Source organism: Rhyacophila brunnea, unplaced genomic scaffold, assembly GCF_057557595.1.
Source record: "Rhyacophila brunnea isolate RB1 unplaced genomic scaffold, BYU_Rbru_1.0 scaffold_4, whole genome shotgun sequence".
Taxonomy (NCBI): Eukaryota; Metazoa; Arthropoda; class Insecta; order Trichoptera; family Rhyacophilidae; genus Rhyacophila; species Rhyacophila brunnea.
This window is the reverse complement of record NW_028233068.1, coordinates 34868796-34889622: the sequence shown is the minus strand read 5'-3', so window position 1 is coordinate 34889622 and position 20827 is coordinate 34868796. Positions and strand designations below refer to the sequence as shown.

Here is a 20827-nt window from a genome sequence, read left to right as displayed (position 1 = left end):
GGGCCATAATTCTACCTGTTCGGAATATAAGTAAAATTTATTGAATTTAAACACGGAACAGAAAATTTTTCACGGAAAACACGGAACTCCGATAGGGAATCATAGAACTAAAATTACTGGTTCCATATTGTGTTAGAGAGATATTATTTTTGTTTTATTGCTGAAAATCTTTCAATTATTCGACAATTTAAAGAATTTTGACAAATTTTGTTTAATAATTGTTTTCGAAAAACAGCTTAATACGTAAAATCTCTTCCTCTACCGACATAAAGTTAATTGATGATTGAGTTCTGAATGAGTGTGTTATAATCAACCCCATATTTTATTATATCTTGAAAATTATTGTTTTATACGATTGTTATACGATTTGCAATTCAGATGTTTTTTTAAATCCAAAGTCTGATTTTTCTGGCATTGCGGCCACGACGACATTAATTTGGAACGGTGTTATTATTTTACTTGAATTGTACAATGTTTGTTGTCATCGCATAAAGAAAACAGTTAATGGTACAATGCAAAGCAAAATATTATGAATCTATCTTTGTGACAGTCTACTTCTAGTTAGCAATAATTTTATTAATAATCATTCAATAATAATAATATAAAATAAATTATAACACAATATTCATTTACTAACGCCATCTGACAGTGATTGTCCGATATATATTACAGATTTCTGTTTCTACGAGCTGGTTCAGGTATTGGTAAAGCAACATGCTAAATTTTGGCGAAAGAGGGCGCCACTATTACTGCTGCCGATAAGCTGATAAACAACGGGAATCGAAGAGACAGACTACAAGGAATTACCAGAAGAAGCAGGTATATGTCTAAATATTAATTATAAAACTATTATTTATTTATAATAATAAAAAAAGAATTGCCCCTTTCCCGTCTGTCATCAACTGATATTATGAAGTGTTTATAAAATAAAGTCTCCAAAAAAATTATTATTACTAGTTTGTACGGTATGCAATATGCAGTGACGTACTTAGGCAAAGTGCCGCTCTTACGCAGTCTTAGAATACCGTATCCTTTCATTCTTAGTTTAGAATTGTCTGGAAATTTGTTAAGTACCTAGGTACCTAGTTATGCATATATTTTAATAATTATTTTCGGCTAAGTACCTTAAAACGAGTGACTAAAATACTATAGCAGGATGGCAAACCCTTTTTATGTAAATAAATCCTATTTACTTGCACTCTTTCAATTGAACGGTGTAGATTATAATCAAGTTCACATTTTAGTTGTTATATACTTACCAATTTAAAGTATTTTTTACAGGCCATTCTGACTATTTATCAAGCAAGGGTGGTTTACTTTATTAACTACGATTGCAAAAGAATTGGCTCAATACAAAATAAGGTTGACATATTTTTCTGGTGAATTCTTTTTACCGTTTAAATAAAATTATTTAATTAATGATAACTTAGCTGGTGAAATATCAGGCAAATACGTAGGAATGTAGGCTTATCGATTTACACAAATATTCTAATAATACATAATAATATAAATACATTTTAAATTATTATTTAAATTATTATTAGATTTATAGTAAATTCAACAAACATTCTATTTTGCTATCTTTAGGCCAAATTTCAATGAGGGAAGAGTTTTTTTATTGTTATAAATAACATTGTTTTTTATAATAGTTTCTCAACCCGATATTAAAATATTCCAATCGCTAGATGTGGGTATAGCATTTAAAACTACAACATTTCAATAATACGACCATACTTTATAATATAGGCTTACTGTATAATAAATTAGAATAACTTGTCTATTTGCTATTGCAAGTCATATCGTATGCGAATTTTAACGTATTTTATTCATGACGAATTTTCTAATTACCTTTATATTTCTATTAAAATAAAATAATATACCGCTTTTCCTTGTTGTTTATGATTTCAATCAAACCAAACTTGTGTCATACCAGCTTATAAATATTCGATTCAATTTGTAGCTACACTTTTCTGACTTTTGAAAGCTATTGGAAGAGAGGAGACTAATGCGGCTGTTGAAATAACATGAGGATATTGAGGAAAATTGAGTCGTATAGTATCAAAAGTAGAACTGTCGCACATATATCGAAATTTAACTAAGTATGCCAAATTATTCTTCTGACCATAATGTACGACTAGCAATATAATATTCGAATCAAAATCTTATCTGTGTGGTATAAAATTGTGATGGAAAATAGGGCTAGGTATCAGAATTAGAACTGTTCAATACTTTGGAAACAAAAGTAGAACTGTTGAATTTGAATTGAATTTCTAATTTCTAAATGTAGAAACGTATTTTATGCTATTATAACACTGAAACCCCAAACAAAACGTTTTTCGTCATTTTCTCGAAATGATGAATAACGCACAGATCTACTTTTGATACTATACGACTCAATTATTGATATAAATTTAGCAAATATACAAATTAAAACAAAATACTATAAAGATAACAATATGATATTGTATAAATTATTATAAACACATACTTAATCCCTAAAAGTCATTTTTACAAATTGTTGTATATTTAATTTTTAGAATCTCTGGAAGAGCTACTAAGCAGTGTAAAATTATATACGGATCGTGCTTATAATATAACCATACTTATGGGTAGACATACCAACAAAATATTTGACATTATCGGTTCAATTGTGTTAGGTATATAAATGACTAGGTATGTAAATGTTTAAATATCTAAATCGAATAAAATAAACGTTATTAAACTATTTCTTCACCATTTAATAAAGTTCAAGGCGAAACCGGTCTTTGTGTTTTATAAATTAATGTAAAAAAATCATTCAAAATAAAAATATTTAACAAAACATTATACATTTTTCTGTTATTTATTTTAATTACCATGCCTTCCTGACCTGAAATAAAAGTAAATACAATAATTAATAAAGCTAATTACAGAAATAGCCGTACAAAGTCAATGTACATTAAATTCATATAGAAAACATCTTAGTTTTGCTTTCAGAGATTTATTTGCTACGACAAAAAAATCTCTTTTAGTGTTATAAGCGTAAAACAAGTTTTTATACAATGATATTATTTGGAATACAATCAGAAAAAAATCAAAATATCAATAATTAGGTACATCATAAGGATAGTATAAATAATAACAGTAAGTCTACTTATAGTTTATATCGTCCTTCAGGTCGTCATGATTTAATGCTGCCAAGAAATAAAATAAATGATTTTTTCTTTTTAAGTAGTACAAAATTATACGAACAGATTCGCCGACCGTCTGGCACGATTGTAAAATGTCATTTTGAATCTTTTCGTCGAACCGTGGATAGAATATAATAATTTCTATTTTCCAGCCCAATCGATGTCAACGACTTGGGTGAAAGGTTGCGTCAAAGGCTTTATGTTCAGCCTCGCTTCGCTCGACGTGCTCTGTCATTGGTGTCAATTTGATAGTAGTTTACTTTTAGAATGATATTCATTTTACTTTTTCGTTATTTTAACATAATTTTATAAGAACACGAAAAAAAATTATGTTAAAATAACGAGTATAATCAGTGTGTACGTACTTTGTTATTTCTCCTAATTAATCTACAGTGGTTTGCGATGATAACTGTGAGGTAACAATGTATGTCATGAACCAATTAAAATAAGCGTCGCGACGATCGAGTTGTTACCTGAATCGTTGCGTGTAATACTGATATTTAATATTGGCTATACCTACAGTATAGCAGTTAGTAAGTGTGTTGGGAAAATAAGGAATTACACTACTTATAAGTATATTACTTAGAAAATTTGTTATTTTTTATTGAATTTCACTATGAATTATTATAATATATTATACATGCAATACCTTCACTGTACAGCTATCATTATACACATATTATGCAAACTTTTGTGATAATTTAAATGCGCTGTATAGATTTATATTTATTATATCTTAGCTAGAGTTTTACAATAAAATTATTTCATCAAATAAATACTTTGTAAAATGCTGTAAAAAACGTCAAGTGGTAAAAAATATTGATGCGTTATCTATTTCATTGTTTGTAGTGGTAAACATGTTTACGAAAATAATGGAATTTTTGATTTGCATTTCACTTAAACCTTTAAAATACTTCAACATCGTGAATATTTACTTGTGTCGAAACTACAATGTGTAAACAAAATAAATAAACATATTTAAAGTATAAAGTGTAATATTTTAATATTTTACATTACAATAAATTAATCTACGCAATGTTTTAACACCTGAATAAAATAGATAAGAAAATTTTATAGTTGTATTAAAATGTAAGGAATAATGTACTCAGCACTGGGTAGTCGATTGAAAGTATAATGTAATTATACGTTAGACAAAGAGACAAGCAAGTTAGTGTCTTTATACAATCATATATTATAAAATACAAAATTAATCCTTTTCTCATTATTGAGATTGAGGATATAATAAATTAAACATTAATTATATAACCTAAATATCGTGACAAATAGGTTCTATATAATATAATTGGAAATATTCATCTGACAGAGGATCTTGGCTGATGATGATAACGTATCATTTTTTGAATAATGTTAAAAAGTGAGATTCTTTCTTATAAAAAACTATAAATAATCACACGACCAATACAACATACAATAATTCTATAAAAGAGACCGATTTAATCATTTTAATGAAAGAAAATGGGTAGGTGTAGGTACTGATACTTCTGTAGTCGTAGCGCGGAGCGATATTTATTTTACGATTAAGGAAACTACTACTTCAGTATATTCGATCCTTAGAGCATTATATGGGCCTTCACATAGTGGAGGATATATTGATAGATTTGTTTTTACGAGAAATGGATGTTGGACACTTGTTCAACCTATTAGGTTACTCGGACTCTAAACACAAATCGAAAAACAATTTGTATTTGCCAGACCCAGAATTTGAACCTGGGACCGACGAAATTATATAAGCCGACGTTTAAGCCGCTCGGATATCGTGGGCAATAAGGATACAGGCTGCGTATTTTACAGCTTTATTAAAAATGTAGCAGACATATACGTTGGCATGCTGAAGTATAATGACATAGTGTTAATATGAAGTGACCCTCCCACCTTTGCCAAATTGTTTGCCTTCTCAGAAATCTGTCAGGTTGCTCCTCTTTAAGTAATCGGTTTATTCCAATAATAAACTCTTTAACTCATTCGCTACTGAGTAGATAATGATTTTTTAATTAGCACCTTTAAAATTCACGTTAATTACATCGATCGGCCGCCTGGTCATTACGCGCCGGGTGCGTCTTCCGCGTCAAAAGTATTAAGCTAGCTTGTACATAAAATAAAATTTATTCTATACGTTGAAGCTAGCTCCTGGTTATGAGACTGCCAGAAGCCGGCTCCAATTTATTGAAGGGAATTCAATTTAGTTGACGTAATAACCTGTATACCGCACTATTATAATGGGTTATTGAAAAATTATGCAGTTGATGTTTTTTTATTCTAATAAGTAAGTATAGGTACATAATAAATGTTGCCCGTCAATGACAGTGATGCAAAAAATAAATATTATGCTAGTATAAAAAAATAAATTCTTTATGTGCATATCATTTTGATTGCACATCTTATAATATTTCAGTTGCTCGGTGAACATTTCGTTGGAAACTGCGCATTAAATATTTATAAAAAAATGGTAACTCCCAGTGGTATTGTCGAAGGAAAATTAGCCTTTGTTACAGGTATGTGTATTGAAAATAAATGCTTATACGACTATGTAAATAGATAAAATATTCTGATACCTATTATTCTTTTATTATCTAAGGTGCTGGATCAGGAATCGGTAGATCAACATGTCAGATCTTATCAAGAGAGGGAGCTATAATTATTGCCGCAGACGTTAACTCTTCAACAGCTGAAGAGACCATAAAACTGCTTCGGAGTAATGCCGGTAAGCAGTAAAATAATCTTACATATTAGGTATATTGTAGCTTAAGGCTTGTACTAATTTCTCAAAGAAAACATCCCATACATGGGATGAAAATTTGGATCACTGAAAGTATACCTACTGCACGGATAATTAACTACAGACAATAATTATATTGTTATTTACAGACGCACACATGGAGTGAATGTTTCGGGTTAAGATCCCCCTTGGAACAAAAAAAATACAAGTAATTAAGGTGATTGTTGCACCTAAATATCGTTTTTTGCCTCATATTTTGTTAGATTGCCACCTGTATGACTATTGTCGCGTTGCAAATAAACCTTACATTATAAATAATTACAAGATAAAAAGAACTTTTTATATCACTTTTTAAATTTTCTGTTGAATCATATAAACTTGACAATTCTATGTATTCATAAATACTTTTCTTTGTACTTGATAGAAATACTGAATAAATATAGAATACTGAAATGTAATATTGACATTTCATATTGATTTCCATAGTAACGCACGTATATATTAATAATTTAGTTGCTAGGACCCCCTTAGCAACCAATAATAGTGTTTTAATTTTTACGATTTTTTTCCGAAATAACTTTCCATACAAAACAGAATCAACTGAAAATGAATTCAATTCTGCTTAAAGATGGCTAAAAGTATTAAAAAAATGCATTGTCGTCGTGTTCTGATATATAATAAATGTTTCAAATGTCTAGCTAGTCCGGAAATTAGTTAAAAATCTTCAGTCGTCCAATACAAATCTTGGACAAACAAGAAAAAAATTGTACTGAACAAATAAGAATACGAGCTAATAAAAAAATGGTAAAAATATGTATAGGGATGAATTAAACGATAAAGAAAAGAGATTGCTTTTCTGTTTCGCACCAAAGTGCAACGCCGGTGACATAGAAGAGGGGCGCTAGGGTCTTTTGACATTGACTTGGTCACATTGACCTTGACTTCACAGATGAAAGGATCACTTTGATAAAAAGTTTACTTTGGCAGTTGCCAATTGGATGGCATCCAATTTTAAATTCAGTGTAATATAAATGTAACATATGGCATTTGAATAGAATCAGTTAATATCGAAGGACGAAGGACGTACATATGAGTAACCATTATATCTATAATGCTTTTATAAATTCCCTGGCTCTGCGAATATAGATCACGAGTCTCCATTGTTAGAAAATACCATGTCTATATATTTTTTATTTTTTTAATTGGGTTAATATATTGTGTTTTATCTTTTAATAAATAATTGTAAACTATCTAAATTACAGTATTTATATTATGTACATATTTAGATCGCACTTGAAATAATGAAATATAGATACACTTACAATGCTTTCATAATGTATGTCTTGTATATTCTACTGATATCCATTTTTATAATGTATCCTATAGGTTCATGTTTCACTGACAGTCAAATCCATGCGAAAGTACGAATGCACGACCGGATCGAGTCAATTTAATCTTCGCTTAACACTTTACGGCATCAAACTTTTCAGTTAATGTATATTATCCTCTTGAGACCCGAGATAGAACCAGTCATGAGGAAAAATATTTGTGCATTTTTTGTTCAATGAATATTATTGAGATCACAATTTTTTAAAACTATATATTAACTAAAATCCACTACGTGCACATGAGTAAATCTCAGGTCACAATAGAGTACAATATTGGATACAGTACAAACAATGAAATGAAAGAAAAACAATGTGATATCCATAAATGATACAATTTTATTAGAACAATAATACAATAACCTTAAAATATAATGGGCATTGGAAAATAATATGTATTTAGATTAAAAATATAGTACATTAACGGTCAAAACCCTAAAATAATACACATTAATTAGCGCACTTCAAAATATACTATCTATACCACTGTAGTCAAATGCGGTTCAAGTATCCATTCAAATCACTAGTAAAAAATATTTAAATCACGTCCACATATGTGTACCTCAGGACGCAAGAGGTTATATTTCTTTTATTTCTATACAAAAATTAATTTCAACTTTTTAATATGACACTTACTATATCAATTTGGTATTATATCATGAATATTGTATTGATACATCGAGAAAATAAGGTGGAAGAACACGACTTGAAAACCCAAAAATATATTACGATACCATATTAGCTTGAAATTCTATAGTTTTGACAGAAAATAATAATATGACGTAGTTGGAGCGGACACTGAGCAAGAAAATGGCTTCATGAACAGTCAGAAATAGTATTGGTAACAATAATTAAATTCTTGCGTACTAGAAGAAATCGCTATCTACGTCTACGCAAGTTCAAGGTAAAAATTTTCCACTATATTATAGTGCTTCGTATATTATTGTTTAAACACTTATTTTTTTACTGACGCCAAAATACATTATACAAACAAGCATAATCTGATAAAGATAAATAAAATCATTTCTTAAATATTGTTGTTATCTGTTATTATGTGCGATCTGGCTTATGAGCGTATTTTATTAGATACTGTGTTCACATTACAATGACGGCAATTAGATTGTTCGCTAAATATTACCGGTTGTAACTGATAAATTTAGTAATTTTATGTTAATCTGGATTGTATTGACAAATTGTAACATTTTCTAGATAATTTATCAATAGAATGTGATGTGAGCAATATGGAATCTGTGAAAGAAACTTTTGAAGCCATTTTGAAGATATATAAAGAACCTCCTACCATTATTGTAAATGCTGCAGGAATAGTAACAGTAGGGATGTTACCTAATGTAAAGGAAAAGGATTATGATACTGTAATGGCGGTTAATTTAAAGGTTATTTTTATTTAATTGTATGTAGATAATAACATTTTCAAAGGTTCTAAATTAATTAAACATTAGTACGATTTAAAAACACATAATTTAATTATTAAAATGTCACACCTAATAATTTATTTTTATGTTTTAGGGAACATTTCTCGTAACACAAATTGCTAGCAATGCATTGTTAAAGGCTAAATTACCGGGGTCCATTATTAATATTGCTAGCATAATCGGAAAATCTGGTCATTCAGGTACGGTAGACATTGGAAATATAAATCTAAATTAATGTAATTTGTAAGATGTATAGTCCAAACGACTAGCCATATAATCAGTGTTTCTCAAACTGTGGGGCACGGTCCTTTAGATAGGGGTCTCGGGGGTCTTAAAGTTTTTTTCATAGAGTCGTGAAATTCTTCACCATTTTTTTTACATTATTGGTTTTGTAATACTTTTGTCTGGTTAAATCTCTTTTATATGAAAAATTATGGTTAATGGAAAAACGTAGGGTTTCGGCACCAAAACTAAACATTTTCGGGGAACCATGAGTTTTATTTTGGTTTAAGGAGACCTATCCATAATTATAAAGTTTGAGAGACACTAGAAGTAATTTAGATGAAGAGTAAAAAGAAATATATACATTATTATCTACTAACTTACTGTAGACAATAATTGTCAAGATCATGGTTACTCAAAGTGGGCGCTAGATAGATCTTAGGGAGGGGGGGTTCCAAAAAGTTTGACATTTATACACCTAGAATCTAGGCCCTAGGGATATAACTGGACCACTGTATAATATGTGATAATGCAGCGCATAGGACAGAAACGAATGGAATCAGTTTGGAAAGATCTTCATACAGCAGTGAATTCATCAAAGCTGATGTAATAATAATTGATGATAATTGCAATATTATATGTATTTATGTGTCCTATTTTTATAGGAATGATGGAGTACTCGATTAGTAAAAGCGGTGTCATAACTTTGAGTAAAGTTGCAGCGAATGAACTGGGATGTCATAATATAAGGTAGATATGCGTTTATATTATTAGTTCATTTATTATCATAAATAACGACATATTATTATTAGTTGCTGATATGTAACTCATTAAATCACAATAAAACACAATTACAAGAGTCCAACTTAATTCTACAAAGATTTATCTTTTCAGGGTTAATGTAATTTTACCCGGGGTTATAGATACACCCATGCAAGCAGTTATACCAGAAGAGCATTACCAAAAATTCTTAAAAAAGGTACCAATGGGGCGTCCCGGAGCACCTAGTGGTAATATTAATTATTTTAATTATGTAAAATTAATATTAAATCAGAAGGCCTAATTTTGTGTATTGCGTGTCTTATTGTAAAATATTGGTAGTGCAACGTGGGCAGGATTCAAATATTATATTATTCAAAAATACATAATACACGTAGCTAATGCTTTTTTAAGAAAATAATTAAAAGAAATTTTTTCACAGAGTAGTGGGTAATCAATTAAATATAAGTATGCCATAATAATTAAAAAAAAAAACATTTGGCTGACCAGACTCTCTTTAAGTTCTTCTAGTGACATATCATTCAATTCTCGTTAAAACATCTTGCATATTTTACTTTTTTTCTTAATATATATTTTTTATCGAACATATATAATTTAGAAAAACACTTTCTGAGAGAGTATAATATTATAACCAATAGAAAAAATCTTTTTTGAAAAAAAAAGTAAGCCACCCCGGCCGGGAATCGAACCCTGTATCTCCACGGTATTACGCCCCATTCCGTCGCATTTAACCAATATGCTACGGCGTGACATACTAATTGCGACAAACTTTAACTATTGGTCAATTTTAATACCTACTCATCAGCGCTCTTCCAAATCAAGCTACTTTGGCAATCGATTTTTGTTTCTTAAATCAAAGTAGGTAACTATTTACTATTACTTCGATTACTAACCGACGTCGTGGAATTTCTCCAATATTTTTTCAGATGTAACTACTTGCACTTGCTAATAATTTATAATTAACTATTTCTTTTATTCAACGAATAATTCACAAGACATATTAGAATATATCATTCTTCTATATCATTTTCAAAAAAGATTTTTTCTATTGGTTATAATATACTCTCTCAGAAAGTGTTTTTCTAAATTATATATGTTCAATAATCAGAATGATATATTCTTAAATCTTGTGAATTATTCGTTGAATAAAATAAATAGTTAATTATATATATTTTTTACCTATAAGAGTCTCTGGACCGTAATTTAAAAATTCATATACTACCTACACCATTATAGTAAATGTTAGTCTGTGAAGAGAGACCTTCGATCAGCGCTATTCAACCGGGAGTTCGCGAGAGATTAACAAATAACCCTCTCTAAGCACTTAGCATTAAAGTATTGAGGTTTACTCGTAGTGAAATATAGTAAACATACACATTTGGGGTAATAGGAACGAGATTCTTTCGGGGTACACAGACAAAAAAGATAGCGCAGTGCAGGCTGATCTGGATTATACCAGATTTAAAAGATTTTGCAATCTTAAACTATATTATTTTGATAGATGTTAAAACAAAGCCAGTTAAAAAAAAACAAAATTCCTAAAATTAAAAAGTATGTCGAACAAATACAGATAGTGTGTTTATTTATTTCCCTTTTATTATCTATTTCCTGTGATGATTTAATTTTTGGATTTACGTTTATCATACCGGTAGTCCCAGAAGTACCCGACCTGACGTATAGATAGCAGTTGTTCTTTAAAAGTAGTGACAATGATAGAAAGTACCAACCTTATAAAGCCTAAGTTTGAAGTTTGATAACGCTACGTTGCTCAGTTTTTATTTGTATTTGTAGTTAATTTGTAAACATGGAAAAATTGGTAAAATTTATGTGATACAATACTTTCATTTGAAAGGCTTCAGTCCAACCAATATGAAAGCGGCGCTAGATTCTACTCTAGGGGTGTCTGCTCCTTTGTTTACAATATTAGCATATTGTGTGGGTGAGTTTAAGCGAGGCTGTACGAGTTGCCAAGACGAACATCGCAGTGGTCGACCAAATGAGGTGATCATGCCAGAAATGGTGACGAAAATCCACAAAATGGTATTGGATGAACGTCGACTGAAATTACACGAGCTAGTAGACATAGTAGGCATTTCAAAAAGTGCTGTACATCATATTTTATATTAACTGAAAATTTGGACATGAAAAAGCTGTGCGCAAGATGGCTGCCGCGATTACTCACAATGGAACAAAAACAGCATCGTGAGGATGTTTCAATCGAGTGTTTGGCGAAGTTTCACAGCAATAAAGTAGAGTTGTTGCGTCTATTCATAACCATGGATGAAACATGAGTCCATCACTTTACACCTGAGATGAAAAAACAGTTAAAACAATCGACTGAAAGAGGAGAATCGGTTCCAAAGAAGGCGAAGACAGAAAAGAAAATCAATCAACGGCGTGTATTATGCAAACTTATTGCAGCGTTTGAGTGATGAAATCAATAAAAAACAACCGCATTTGGCGAAAAAGATAGTTTCGTTTCATCAAGATAATTATCAGTTCTGTTCACACATCCGTTATCGCGATGGCCAAAATCAATGAGTTAAAGTTCGAATTGCTTACTCACGCACCCTATTTGCCAGATTTAACCCCCTCGGATTATTTTCAGTTTCCAAATTTGAAAAAATGGCTCGGTGGTAAAAGATTTGCCAACAATGAAGCGGTGGAGTTGGCAGTTGATGGCTATTTTGAGGAGCTCGACGATTCTCACTATAAACAGGGTATCAAAACTATTGAACATCGCTGCAAAAAGTGTATCGACCTAAATGGAGATTACGTAGAGAAATAAAAAAAAAATCCCAATTTTTTTGTGTTTTCTTTGTTAGGTCGGTTACTTCTAGGACCACCCTCGTACATAACAAGATCTAAGGAATAATATTCAATTCTATTCAAATTATGTATTTTAAATAGTTATCATGGCAAATTATAACTTCAAAGTATGCAAGATAAGACATAAAGTAAGTATTAACAATGTTCAAATAAAAATACAGGTTAATATGAGTAAATAATAAAATAATAAAGGTTGCTAGACCCTACCTTAAAAACTTATAAAACAACGTCTTCCTAAATTCACCCTCACGTAAGTGACATATGCGAAGCGATTTGATTAAACAAAGTTATTGCCATCTGCACATTGGGAGTACAATCAACGGATGCCCCCGATCTCTGAGATAATTATCAGAGACACACAAGTCAATACTACCAAGAATGGCAGAGTTTCCATTTACGCCGCGTATAAGTCGGAAAATATGTAGATAGCTAAATATAGATCCTTTCTAAACTTTAAGCTACAGTATGTTTGCATACCTAAGAGAAAGTCAGTCGGATAGAGTCACGGATAATATCCATACAGCCGAAAGTAAAGGAGTCTTAAAATATTCTTCTGGATCCTCTCTACTATAAGACCATACTTCAACAACTGATGCGGGGTCCAGACAATAGACCCACTCTCAAGTCTGCTTCTAACAATTATAGAGATTTTTTAATACAGTAACATCCGAACATCCGAACATCCGAAATATTGGTATAATAGGTATGGTGAGTTCCCAATATGTGCATCATCGGTTTAATAGGTAAATTTTATATTAAATTTAGGTTTATTATTGACTAGCTATCTATCGTAGTTATTTAGTAAAAATTATAACGTAATACATACAAATTCACTCATAATAGAAACCAAATCAACTGTCACTTCAATTTTATACATATAGGTACTCTCTGTTTCTACTATGTCTCTCGATACTTGGAAAATTACTACCAATCTATTCTTCTAAACAACAGTATGGTAATATAATGTATTATTTACCTACTGTTAAGTATTTCATATTAGCATTTTCCCTGAAGCTTTATTATTTTCTTTACAGAGGTCGCGGAAGTGATTGCCTTCCTGGCTTCGGATAAAAGCAGTTACGTAAGCGGCGCAGCCATCGAAATAACAGGGGGGATGTGAAATTAAATTTGAAAATTACGTTCATAATTTTATACTAAACTAAATTACATTATGTTATACTGTCTTGGCAATAATGTAACTTCATATGAATGCATTTATATGCGATGTAATCTGGTGAAATAGTTTATGTAAATTCATTTGTATTTTGTCATAAATGACTACTAACTAAAATAACCAACATTCCTAACATAGCTTAATAAATTGAGATCAAAGAGTAACCATTGCTCCTTGATTACACATTGAGAAAGTATTTATCTTCATATTTGTCGATGCATAAAAATGGTTTTATGATAAACTGAAACTTGCTTCAGAGATTATGATAGAGAATTTACAGATTCATTTATTCAAGTAATAATAGTACCTAAAACTATAAAAAAATCGGTGTGTGTGCTTATGTACGCGCGTTAGAAGTTATATTATGTACTTCTTTGGGGTAACAAAACAAAACTTGTGATAACCTAGATTCTTCGACTAGCTCTTAATTATCTTATTAAATTACACACTCAAGAAAAAGGGCCGCTTATTGGAGCGCCGTTGGTTTATTTCTATACACGTTAACTTATATTATTAAATTATATAATTATTTCTCGTTGTTTTTATTTATAAAGTATTAACTGTCATCTGACGTTTAATCGTTTGTTTACGTAAGGAATTGCAAATGGCCAACAATAATAAATTCGTTGCCTAGGCATCGGAAGAATTCTACTATCAAACTTGCGTTTGTATACTGCTGACTGATTCGCAGTTAACTTCATACTGTCGGGCACTTTCGTAACGGTGTGCGCGCGCAGTTCTCAATTTTACTCTTTACCAAACGCCCCAAAAGTTAGTATAACTTCAATAATGATAAATTATATATGCAGTAAATGACATAATATATTAATATTGTTTCTATAACTTTAATATAGTTTATAATATGCATGTTTTAAGTTTAGCAAAATAATATGCTGAATTATTTGAATGATATGCATAGTATAGTATTAGAGTAGCACCTTTGTAGAAATAGCACTCTCCATCAAGTCTCGTCTACCGACTGATAAAATGTTATATTCTAAGCCTTGTTCTGAAAACTGTGAATGACATTTCGCATAATATCCGGTGGCGGAAAATTGAAAAGCTTTCGAAAATCGAAGCGCAGCGATCCCTGTAGGTGGAAATTGCAAACTAGGTTTGCCTTTAAAATCGCGAACACTTGCTTTTAGTTCGGACCATGAAAATAACAAAGCACGCAAACTGTCTACGTACATACATAGGAATCCAAGTATAACACTGTGTACCAACGTAATGTTACCAAATGGAATTATGGTGTTAAACTTCATGGAATAAATGTATCACCTGTTGAGAATAATAATAATAATAATATGTTGTTTTATTTAGGGTGAACATATTGTAGGTATTAAATAGGTTGTTCAATATATTTTTTTACATGTGAAACACCAATTAAATAGTAAGTATTTGCGCTAATTGTATCCAAATCCCCACCAATACAATTATTCCAAACCATGTCCATTTATATTTCTTTCGGGCAAAAAAAAAATATACAAATTAACAATTAACGGCCCACGTGCGCCACGTAGGTCAAAATGGAGATTTATGGTATTTTCAGAGCATAAGCCTGGACATTCCTTAAACGTTGTAGATAATCTATTTATATAATTTTTAAGCCGTATTATCCGTTACATTTATTTTAAACATTTGATGACTGCATTAAGTATTTTTATTACATAAAATAGTATTCTTTTAAACCTCTCGCTCTAATGTTTTAGAATATAGTCATATTTCAGTACATCCATGTGCAGTGGTGTTAATTATAGTGAAATAGTTACGATAAAAAATATATTTATAATGTCTGTGAATTAATTAAATTTTATAGAACGTCCTACGAATAATGATTGTTTTATAATAATTATTGACCTAAGAATAAGGTAGTATTTTTTTGAAATACGCCATTTCTATTGGTATTTCCCAGTGGTTAAGCTACAACATACGGCCGTAGCCATAAATTGACAAACGATAAATTATATAGGAAGTAAGATCATGTTAACGCGCGTGTTTAAACATGTACTGAACCGAAAAAAAGTCGTTTTTTAATAATTAATTATAATTTGAAGTCTAATAAATGCTCATTTTATAACAATTTTTAATTGTACCTGAGCATATTTTTGAATTTAAAAAATATTATTTTTTATTTTGAATGTTTCTAGATAGGTATGTATTAATTAATTTTAAAACTTTGAAATGTTTTTTTTCGTAATTTACTGCAAGATTCGTAATTCCGTCACTAGATATTTCTAATAGCAAATATTCTCAAATCACTTTGACATAATTTATTGTCTGCATAAATTTTAAATCTTTGCGTATGCAAAAAGTAAACGAAAAATCAATTTGCAACTTAACGCAGAGAAATACATACATAGTGTAATTTATTATAGTAAAGGGCTAGTAAAAAAGATTTTCACGCCATGGATTATGGGGTGTTTCAGTAATTTTCACAATGTCAAATCGATATTACTTTTGCCCTATGAATACATTGATAATTGAATTGCTTTCTTATCTGCAACGATCCAGCTTTCAATTTGCGAACCGATCTCCCCTGCTGACAATTCGCTGCGGGTGATAAACCTATAAACGCAGTTTTGAATTAGCGAAAGCTCCGGGAAATAATTATTTTCTCTTGATAAAAAAGGTGCAGAATGAATTAAAGAAATTTTGTGACGATATATTTTAAAAAATACTACATTTTCTCTCTCTAAAGTTTCCGCTTTTTTCCGCGTGATATTTGAAAAAAATAACTATAAAAAAAATTATTGTCATACTGTAATAATTATTACTTATAAAAACTTACTATGTTCCTGTGTAATAGAAATTTTATACATTTATACGTATGTCTCACTTGGCTTCTTTCAAATATTCTAGTTATGTCACTTCAACGAGCCCTGCAATCTCCCGTTCGCATATTTGAAACTGTTGGAACTATGGTTGACCCTTGGTTCATCTTCTGACAATCAGTCTTTTCATTTTACAACGTTTTTATTAGCTCGTATTCTTATTTGTCTGATGGTTGTTTATCCACTACAAATCTTGCAATAGATTTTAACTAACTTTCTGACTAGCTAGACATTTGAAACTTTTAGAATATATCAAACACGATGCCAATGCATTCTTTTAATACTTTTAGCCATCTTTAAGTAGAATTAGATTCATTTTCAGTTAATTCTATTTTGTATGAAAAGTTATTTCGGAAGAAATCCGTAATCCAATCCACTATTATTGGTTGCTAATTGTGTGATCCTAGCAACTAAATTATTAATATATACGTGCGTTACTATGGAAATCAAAATGACATTTCAGTATTCTATATTATTTGTTTGTTTGTTTGTTTTTTATTTACTTCATATCAAGTACAAGTTTGAGCATATTGAGCATAATAATTGAACAGAAAATTTAAAAACGTTGTATATAAAAAGTTCTTTTTATCTTGTAATTATTTTCTTTCTTTCTGGCTATGCTTCAGGCTATGTTTCTGTAGAACTCTTTATAAAAAATAAGATACCCAATTATCGTTAATGCAATAATTGACGAAGCAGATTAGAGAAGAAAGATTATTGAGGATGCGAGGAGCCCTCACTAGCTCTACGCGATCAGTGCAACGGTGACACCTAATATAGAACTCTAGGCCACACGCACGACATTGACTAGATTTTGGATAGATTTTGTCGCATACCAAAAGTATTCAGTTCACAGCCAGTTCCTCCCATTCACAGTGCATTCTTTATAATATGTCAGACTGACGTGGGTACAGGATCCATTAAGTTCCCATACATAGACTTCGACTTCCTGCTACTTGAAGCAACATCGGGTGGTTATCGCATGCGGATGGCCGAATTTAAGCCACTTTTAGAAAATTCCTTCGTTTTTTCTTGTGATTGAAATATATGACATAATGAAATACAATTAATTGTTAAATAATAATATTATGCATGATAATTAAGTGTTTTTGAGTTACAATAATTATGTATATACATAGAATATTCTTTAGTAAAGCAGTTTATAAAACTAATAATTCTAAAGGTATACTATTAAAAAAAGTTTTAATTAAACTGAATTATAATAATATGTATGTATATCTCGTATATTTATTATTGAAAATGCAACTCTCTATTCATTACTTTTCTTCGTTTCTTTAATAAGCTATTTTCGTTTCAATTGAATTTAAGTCAGAAAGTAAATTCATCTCCAGTTAATTCCACTGCAGGAAAATTCTGCTGCAATTTGAATTACATTCCAACTTCCACAGCGAGTCTTTGAAGTGCAAAATGAAAAGAAACTTTTTAATGGTATTCATACTAAAGTTATTTTTTACTTCCATGATAAGTTTAGGGAATTATTTACCAATTGAAAGTATCTGTGTCAATGAAAAAGAAGTCGGTAAAAGTTAGTAGTTTTTTTTAATTTTATATAATGTTTACCAATACGTCAAAGTTTGTGAGGCGATTAAAATATTACGATTTAATCTTAATTGCGTGATTTTTAGTGAAGTGAAGTTCGACAAGATAACCGAAAGATATCTTCATACTCTTTATTACCTATCATTATTAACATTCCACCGCATTGTAATAAAATGACAACTTAGAGCATTCTGCCATTCATTGGAAGGTAACCGGAAGTCGAAATGTTTCAGTTATTGCCTACGTATTCAAGATACTACGGTGTTGACAAGTTAAGTGTACCCTGGATAAAATATTGAACCAATACCTGATGAATGCAGGAGTTGCACATCAGTGAATGACTATGTTCTGGTGTCATTGACCATCGTATAATACAATTGCATGGACACACTGTGCGCCGAAACACAGGTTATTATTATTATTAATGTCATTATTGATATGGATGTAACATCTCACAAAATTGGTCGGTATTATACAGAAAGGGACCAGTCCACGAATTCGAAGTAAAGCAGTTGAGTATGGGAATCATATGCTTTGTTCGTGCTCTTTCATAATATTATTCAAAACAGATCCAACCCATGCTAAGCTTACAAATTCACGAGATCAAAAAGTCGAAAAAAAAAATTAAAAACAGTTTCTCTTTACAATATACTATAATTTCAGTATTCCTCCTTTCAAGCAAGAACCAATCCACGCTAAATCCATTAAATATTCATCCTCTACTTTCACATATAAATATTATTGAAAAGTTTCACATCGCGTCACAAACTTTAAAACTTATTATCTCAGTTTGAGTTGAATGTGGACTGGTTTCTTTCTGCATAACGCCAGCAATGTGTAACTGCATATTTTTCGTCGTTTGTATACAAAAATATGCTACCGTAGGCCTGACCCCAGGATGGCATTAACTGAATCTATATATAATTATCGGGTATCCGTCATTGTAGCGGAATATAATTCAATCAACAGCGGTACTACGAGAGCGATTTGCTTATTATATACTAAGTACATAAGCAAATAAATATAAATGTTATGCATATATATTATACATAATAACTTAAGGGAGCGTAACTAGAAGTAATGAATTTATCCATGATGTATATTTCTTCGTAAAAATTCTTCTACGTATTTCTTGGCCTAATTTTGTGATGATAGATGAAGAAAAAAAGCTTTGATAATGCAATAATAACGCACAAAAAGATTTAAAAAAAATGCTTTCACGTTCTAAAACCTACAAACAGGTCGTGATAATGACTAGGCAGCTTTATCAATTTGATAAGATTTTTTTGTTTTATTTTCAAAGAAGCATTTTTATCTTTACATCCTGTTTTAATTAGGTAAGATATCATATCTTAGAAGTGTATTGTGTGTTAGCGAGACGGTGAAGTTTTTTTTAATCACAGAGAATAATAGATGAGTTGTGACACGCTGTCCTAATTCTGGAAGCTTTTTAAATGAAGCTTTTAACTAAAACACAATATTACAGATAACGGCCGTTTTTCTATGAATTTTACGCAGTGGGATTCGATACAGTATAAAAAGTTGGTTTACATATTAATGGAGAGCCTTTTAGGAGTTAAGGGTGTTATTAGTAGTTTAGTTATAACTAGTATCAATTGAATTGTTGAAGAGCTAAGAGAGATTTTGAAAGCACTATGAAAAACGTAAAACTGTTGTATATATATAATTATATGAGAATGCCTATATTAAAATGTTTTTTTAATAAAAATGTAATTTTTTATTGATTCGTAAAAATATACTGAAGTAAAAGTGTTAGCTTCTCTTTTTTAAGTAAGATCGTCATACAATATTCTTCTTGGAAGATGAATCAAAATCTTCGTATATTATTATGGGTAAAAGAACATAATATAATAAAAAATAAATTATAATATAAAGAAAATATCAATTTAACCCTGCACCATGAATGCGTTTTCAAACAGCCATCAATCATCACTTATATTGGGGATACTTTCAGAATGTCCGCCATTCTTTTATGCTCTCTTGAAAAATTTATTCCCAAAGAAAAACGAGTTTTCCGTGTAAACCATAGATTTAGAATCCGTATATATGTTTTTATTACTTACTAGCTGACCCGGCGAACTTCGTACCGCCTCAGAATCAATAATCTTGTGTTAACTTATTAGCTGAATTAAATTCATTTTTTTATTAAGTTAAAATGAATATTCAAAATGAATTAAGTTCAATAAATGTGCAAAAATCAAACCAAAATGAAATGGATTACATAGTTTTGGTTGGTTCAGATTTCGAAGCATGATGACTACCGAGCCAACCTTCAGTTGTAAATTATGCGGTGGCAAGCCAGGAAGATCCAATGAGTTTCAAAATTCAATTGGCTAGTTGGTTGCTTCGTCTTCGTTTGTTAGTGCAAGAACGTAGTGGTCGCGCGGGGGTGGCGCGCCGGCATCTTGCGAAACTCAAACGTATAACCGTGTGTAAAATGTTCTTAGACAGTGTCTTTTTTCGGGCATAATACACATGGCTATACGTTGGAGTTTCGCAAGACGCCGCCGCACCACGCCTGCCAAATTACTACGGCCGAGTACTTACACAGTCCATAGATTTGAAGGAATGCAGTAGACCAACGATTTGATTTTGAATTGTGAAGTTCAAGTGATCCACATCTTTGTTCTTTGCCGCAAGAATTGCTCGTTCACTCAACCAATTGTTGACACGAAATTGCAA

At 30.7% G+C, this 20827-nt stretch overlaps 1 protein-coding gene across 1 annotated transcript; it reads left to right on the top strand.

Moving 5' to 3' along the window:
- The first annotated feature begins 5556 nt into the window (after window positions 1-5556).
- LOC147067295 (estradiol 17-beta-dehydrogenase 8-like) lies at window positions 5557-13951 on the top strand. The gene is made up of 7 exons (XM_085953904.1): window positions 5557-5683; window positions 5767-5892; window positions 8502-8686; window positions 8820-8925; window positions 9613-9697; window positions 9842-9957; window positions 13591-13951. The coding sequence occupies exons 1-7, from the start codon at window positions 5635-5637 to the stop codon at window positions 13674-13676; spliced, it is 753 nt and encodes a 250-aa protein (XP_085810030.1). The 5' UTR covers window positions 5557-5634; the 3' UTR covers window positions 13677-13951.
- Window positions 13952-20827: the final 6876 nt, after the last annotated feature.

Bases quoted from the DNA above. Each gene is read 5' to 3' on its own strand.
- LOC147067295 (XM_085953904.1), top strand. From the start codon at position 5,635: ATGGTAACTCCCAGTGGTATTGTCGAAGGAAAATTAGCCTTTGTTACA. The intron at 5,684-5,766 runs GTATGTGTATTG...TTATTATCTAAG, and splicing joins AAAATTAGCCTTTGTTACAG to GTGCTGGATCAGGAATCGGT. The intron at 5,893-8,501 runs GTAAGCAGTAAA...AACATTTTCTAG, and splicing joins ACTGCTTCGGAGTAATGCCG to ATAATTTATCAATAGAATGT.